The sequence below is a fragment of the Bison bison genome, unplaced genomic scaffold (genome assembly GCF_000754665.1).
Source record: "Bison bison bison isolate TAMUID 2011002044 unplaced genomic scaffold, Bison_UMD1.0 scf7180017864249, whole genome shotgun sequence".
Classification (NCBI taxonomy): domain Eukaryota; kingdom Metazoa; phylum Chordata; class Mammalia; order Artiodactyla; family Bovidae; genus Bison; species Bison bison.
Window position 1 is genome coordinate 781,570 of NW_011494821.1, and position 5,714 is coordinate 787,283.

Below are 5,714 nucleotides of genomic sequence, written 5' to 3' on the forward strand. Positions count from 1 at the left end.
GGCCGGAGGGACTCGGCTTCCAGGGCCGCGAGCCAGGCGGAGGGACGGGCTGCCGGGAAGTCCCAGAAGGGGCGGCCGCGCTGAGGGGCAGGATGCGGGGTCCTGGAGGCGGAAGCTCCGCCGACTGACGTGACCTCGGCCCGGAGAGCCGGGTGGGGAACACTGGAGCGGGCAGGACTGTTTTCGGGTACAACTCCTTGAATTTGGGGGTGTCAGCCCAACTTCATTTTGGCGGGGTCATCGCGAAGCTGAAAGGAGCCCTCCCTCCCCATAAGCCTCCCCATCACTACATCGCGGAGAGAAAGACAGCTCTGGGCTCCACTTGCTTGCTTTTTAATAACAGAACGAAGAGAATAGTGGCAGGGAGCCTTGGGGGGCTCCTCTGAGAGTGGAGAGGGGAGGCCATCGGGGCTGCTCGTGCCTAGTTTCAGAGGCGGGGAGAGGAAGATGGGAGAGGCCAAGGAAAGGAGGAATGCCTTGATGTCCGAAATACTGGAGATTCCAGCTCCCAATCCTAGGCCCCTGAGGCACGGCCAGCGTCTTGGGTTTGGACATTTTCTCCCTACTCCTCAGACTGCAGTTCCACCCACCAGGGATGGTAAAAGGGGTTCCTAGTGGCTGTGACAGCGCTGAAGGAGCCCATAGAGCCCAGCTGCCTGGAGAGACAAGACCCCTCCTGGCCCAGGGGACTCCAGGGAGACCAAAGCAGCTGTAAGAAAAAATAAAAGAAGGAAAAAAAAAAAAAGAATCAAACAATAGGTCTTCAGATTTCCTAGGCCCCAAACCCAGGTACCCCCAAGTCTCAGGATCTGGCCTACTTTACTTTTGTCCCTCTCACATCCAGCTATCCCATGTGGCTCTTGGCTTCCCCTGTCTCCCCATGCAAGACCAAGGGTCCACATCACCACCCACCAAAGTCCTCTTCAGCCATCCATACCTGGGCCCTGCCAGAAGTGAGGAAGTGGTCCTCCTCCTGTGGATAGTCTGCCCTCTCCTCTTCCCGATCAGGGTGTTCGGTGGTGCTGGGGAAGCCACAGCCATCACTGTCAACCAGCAGAGGCCCAGACGCAGCCCCAGAGCTGCCCCACTGGGCCTTCTTCAGTCTGTGGAGACTTAAGGCTTAGGAAAGAGGGGCCTGGAGGCCAGGCTTCCTGTCTCTCCATTCTTCATCTTCCCGCCCTGGACTAGTTCCTGCTGGGACCCAGGAGTGTTATCATTTGACACATTCCAACTCTGCACTTCCAACCTTCTGCTCCCCTCAGACTGAAGTAGTTTCCCATCCGGGGGCTCAGAGGTGACCTCTAGCTTTGCACCATCCTCCAGTTCTGTGGAGTGCTTTCCTGTCTTCAGTAACCAGGGTTCCACTCCTTTCAGCTCAGGTGACTAATCCCCCATTCCTTCATTCCCTCCTCCTTCCCATATTATGGGAAACTTTGCTTCAATCTCACCAAGACCATGGCACACTCCCAAGCAACCTCCAATTCCCTCAAAGCTCTCCACCTCTTCCTTAGTTCAAGCCACCCTGTCCCCATACCGGTTGGCTCCCAGAGCCCTGATGTGTCTCCTTACTCATTGATGATTCTCTGTCGCCTCCTTAGATCTTCCAAGTGATGAGTGACCGCCCTTACCCGGGCTGGGATGCCCCCAGATCCCTGCTGCATTCCTCCTGAACATGGCCTCCTCCTTTTTCTTCTGCAGAGCACCTCAGGAGGTGGGAGTCCCTCAGGGCCATACTGGCCAGGCTGGGAGCAACCAGTGGCTCTCTGTACCAGATAATGGGGAGAGGGAGCTAGAAGGCAGAAATGAGTCTCTCGGGGGAGCTTGGACTGAAATAGGGAACCAGGGGTCTTGGGAAGACCAGATTACAAAAACATGGCTGTGATCTGGAAAACATGATGACTGATTCATAGGAAGGAGGGCCTGCTCAGTGCACTAGCTGGGGGAGACCAGAGGGAAGGGAGAATAAGGGGAGCTGGGGATGGGATGGCAGTGGGTGTGATCTTAACCAAGAAGTGTCAAAGGGCAGAAAGTTCATCATACCAGCAAGGGTGGGGTGTACTGTTCCTCCATCCAGGTGGGGCTGTAAAGCACAAAAAGGGGGCTAAGTGCAAAGAGAATATCCCTATCCATGTTGTTTCTCTAACAACCTCTCCCAACCACCTACCTGGCATTAGGAGCTACCATGTCCATCACTTGGTGGGGCAGTTATCCTGAGACTAGGACTTATTGCTACAGTAAGGCTTTAGGGTAGTTTAAAATTGTACAGCCTCCCCTTCCCACCTCTGGTTAGTCCCGTTTCTCCATTTCTCCCACCTGGGCCTTTGACTAAGATTCTCCCAGAAGGTGTCTCCATAGTGCTGGGGCATCAGTCCGAGGCTCTGGGAAGGCAAGCAGTGGGGTGGAGATCGGCTGACCACCCTAGAACACCTGAGGTGAGGACAAGGTAGGCTCAGTTCTGGCTCTTCCCTTACGGTACCTACTCAGTCCAGGGATTGAGGAGTCTTATCTTACCACAGGACCACACAGCTGCCCAGGCTCCCTCAGGCCATGTCCTCCCTTATCCATTTTAGATGAGAAAGGTGGTGAAGACTGATTTGAAAGGCAGTTGGAGCTGGAGTGAGCATGGAGATTAGCAATTGTCTGAGCCTCAGATCTCACTGAATCTCAAACTTCTACACCCCACAACCAGAGAACATCATACTTAGCAAGCAGGGCTGTTAGAGAGGGAGGCCCTGGCTACTCAAGTGATTCAACAGGTTCCTTTCAGTCAATGCAAGCATCCAGGAGAGCAGAGTCTCTATTCACTCCTGCTATATCTCTCCATCTCAGAAGCACTAGGGGCTACCCTAGTTGCTCAGTGGTAAAGAATCTGCCTGCCAAGCAGGAGATGAGGGTTCGATCCTGGGTCAGGAAGATCCCCTGGAGAAGGAAATAGCAACCCACTCCAGTATTCTTGCCTGGAAAAATACCATGGACAAAGAAGCTTGGCGGGCTACAGTCCATGGGGTCACAAAGAGTTCGACATGACCTAGTGAGTAAACAACAACTCAGAAATACTAATATCCTTTAGGTAGGGTGTGCAAAAGTTGTTTGAGAACAGTTCTAATCACTTCTAAAGCTGCCAGACTGACTGACCAGATGTCTGCTTTCCTGCTGTCTAGAAGAAAGTCCCAGGGCTTCGGCCCTTTATCTTCATTCCTCCGTAGGTGATCTCACCCAGGTCCATGACTTTAAATACCATCAATGTGCTGATGACTCCCAAATCTATATTTCAAGCTCTAGCTCCTCCCCTGGACTTCAGATTTGCAGGTTCAACTGCCCATTCAACACCTCCTCCCTAGCTTTCCCCATCTTGCCAAAAGGCACCCCAAACACCCAGTTGCTACAACCAAAAATCTGGTATGCCTCACTCGGCCTCACCCCTCATATCCAATCTATCAGTAAATCCTGTGAGTTCTACATCTGAAATACACTCAAATTTAACTACCATTCACCATTTCCACTCCCACCACCATATTCCAGCACGTTTTCCCCTCTTTGGACTATTGCAATTGCGTCCTCCTCCATTCCCTGCTTCCATTTGAATCCCTCAACAATCTAGTCTGCACATAGCAGTCAGAGTAATCTTTTAGAAATGATTATGTGAAATAATACCCTGTTTAAAGTTACTTCAAAATGGTCTAAGTAGCAGGAGGCTGAATGGGTGTATCAAGAAAAAAATTATCCACCAGGGACTTCCCTGGTGGTCCAATGGTTAGGACTCAGCACTCAGCACTCAGCACTCTTGCCGCTGAGAGCCCAGGTTCAATCTTTGTTTGGGGAGCTAAGATTCCAGAAGCCGAGTGGTGTATCCAAAAAACAAAGATTATCCATCTAATGATAATTATTGCAGCTGACTAAAAATGGTACTCCGGTGTCGTGGTTACTATTTTCTCTACTTCTGTGGTTGTTTGAAATTTTCCATAATAAAAAAGTTGAAGGAAAAGAAAGTCTGCTCATGTCATTTCCTTGCTTAGAAACTCCCACTGATTTCTACTGTCCTTAGCATAACGTTCAAATTATTTTCAATGGCCCATAAGGTCCTATGTGACTGGCCTCCCCCTGTCTGCCTTTACTCCACTTTTCCTTTGATCACTAACTTGCTGATGGGCTTCCTGGTCCTAGAAAACAGAAAGTTAGTTCTTTTCTTGGGACTTCGTTTTGTTTTTTCAAACCTACAATTCCTTCTTCTACTCCCTGGTTCTTAGCAGACTGGCTCCTTCCCATTTTTCAGATCTCAATTCAAACTCATCTCCTCTTCCCCTTCCACAGTCACACTCTATATACTTGAGTCTCAGAGACATTCTACTTACATTATACTGTACATTTATTTTTTCATGTGCTTACTACTATTTGAAATTATATTTATTCATGCACACATTCTATTTCCTCCCTGTAGAATGTTGGCTCTATGAGCAGGACCCCTATCTTTCTAATTGCTGAATACCCAATGCCTAATATTCAGTGCCTAGAACACTATTAGTGTTCAAAAATAATTTGCTGAGTAAATTAATAAATCACCAATCCCCTGAGACCAGGCACTGAGATTCTTGTTTCTTATTTCGTATTCCTCTTGGGGAAGAACCCAGACATGGAATCCTGCCTCCATCTCATTCCCCCCTCCCCAACTGTGTGGGGAGGACTCACTTGGCAAAAGGGATAAGGTTGTCTGCATCTTCCTGTACTTGCATGACTGGACAGGGTTGGGAGGCTGGACTGAGTCTCCTCATTGGTGCTGGGAAGATAATGGAAAATGAATCATTGACTCATGTAATTCACCATGAGTGAATGTAAAGATTGGAAAGAAGATGTATAGGTCCAGAAGAAAGGAAAGAAAGCTGAAAAGGTATTTCAAGTGCTGAATATTTTCATTAGCTGAACATACACAATCAAGACAGCAAACACAGGAAATGTAGAAATGGTGAAAGATTAAAAAAAAAAATCTTTTTTCCTAAGCCGAATACACAGAGTAAGTGAAATTGACCGATGGCAGTTGAGTGACTTAACTGGCAATATGGGATAATGAAATGAAAAAGAATGAAACGTGAATTAGACAGAGCAAAAGGCATTTGGGGATAATTGGTACAGAACTGGTGGCTGGGGCCAGTTAGAGAACTGAGGGTTGGTAAACAAACCAGGAATGAGGTGTTAATGAAAGGTAAGTGTGGACAGAGCGGTCACGGTCAATTGGTGACGAGGAAGGAGGGGGCAGTGGGAATGTCTAGAGATGTAGAAGGTGAGCAGAGGTCAGTTACACAGGACCACAATTCCAGACAGCAAAAGGCGACCTGAGAGCCAGTTGGGGTGGGCAGACAATGCAGATAAGAATGTTAGATGAATTAGGAGAGGCAGCATAAATGCCAGAAAATTGGAAACTGTTGCAGGTGAATAAGTATTTATTCAAAGGTAACTAAGATGGGCTGAGAAAGGAAATGAAGAATGAAGAGAAGAGTATTTAGAGCTGAGCTGGCAAATGCCAGTAAAGCTAGGCTGAAAGGGCAGATGGGGTTTTAATGGAATATCTTGGGCCAGAGCAGAGGAAGCTGAACTAGGGAGCAGGTGGCCGCTGAGGGACATTCAGACCTTAGTAATTGGGTGTCTAGTTGGCCAGATCTAAGAGAAAGATGAGGCTAAGGAAGCTAGAAAGAGTCCTGGATGGTTGACCGGCTTGGGGG

General features: G+C 48.8%; 1 protein-coding gene across 5 annotated transcripts; it reads right to left on the reverse strand.

Annotated features, from left to right (window-relative positions):
- Positions 1 to 42: 42 nt before the first annotated feature.
- On the reverse strand, positions 43 to 5,697 carry INCA1 (inhibitor of CDK, cyclin A1 interacting protein 1). 5 transcript variants are annotated; one of them, XM_010847411.1, is made up of 7 exons: positions 4,687 to 5,697; positions 2,512 to 2,611; positions 2,314 to 2,427; positions 2,041 to 2,080; positions 1,570 to 1,763; positions 938 to 1,103; positions 43 to 709 (listed from the first exon to the last, which is right to left on the reverse strand). In XM_010847411.1, exons 3-7 carry the CDS (start codon positions 2,364 to 2,366, stop codon positions 563 to 565), a joined length of 600 nt encoding a protein of 199 aa, XP_010845713.1. In that variant the 5' UTR covers positions 2,367 to 2,427; positions 2,512 to 2,611; positions 4,687 to 5,697; the 3' UTR covers positions 43 to 562. The 5 variants fall into 5 exon arrangements, with proteins under 5 accessions (XP_010845713.1, XP_010845711.1, XP_010845710.1 ...); XM_010847409.1 differs by lacking the exon at positions 2,512 to 2,611 and having other exon boundaries at positions 938 to 1,022; XM_010847408.1 differs by lacking the exon at positions 2,512 to 2,611.
- Positions 5,698 to 5,714: the final 17 nt, after the last annotated feature.

What these genes read in the sequence shown, in the direction of transcription:
- INCA1 (XM_010847408.1), bottom strand. Translation starts at nt 4,769, where the DNA reads ATGAGGAGACTCAGTCCAGCCTCCCAACCCTGTCCAGTCATGCAAGTA. An exon ending in CGACAGAGAATCATCAATGA is followed by an intron (nt 1,104 to 1,569) that starts GTAAGGAGACAC and finishes AAGTCTCCACAG; the next exon opens with ACTGAAGAAGGCCCAGTGGG. An exon ending in TCACTTCTGGCAGGGCCCAG is followed by an intron (nt 710 to 937) that starts GTATGGATGGCT and finishes TTTTTCTTACAG; the next exon opens with CTGCTTTGGTCTCCCTGGAG.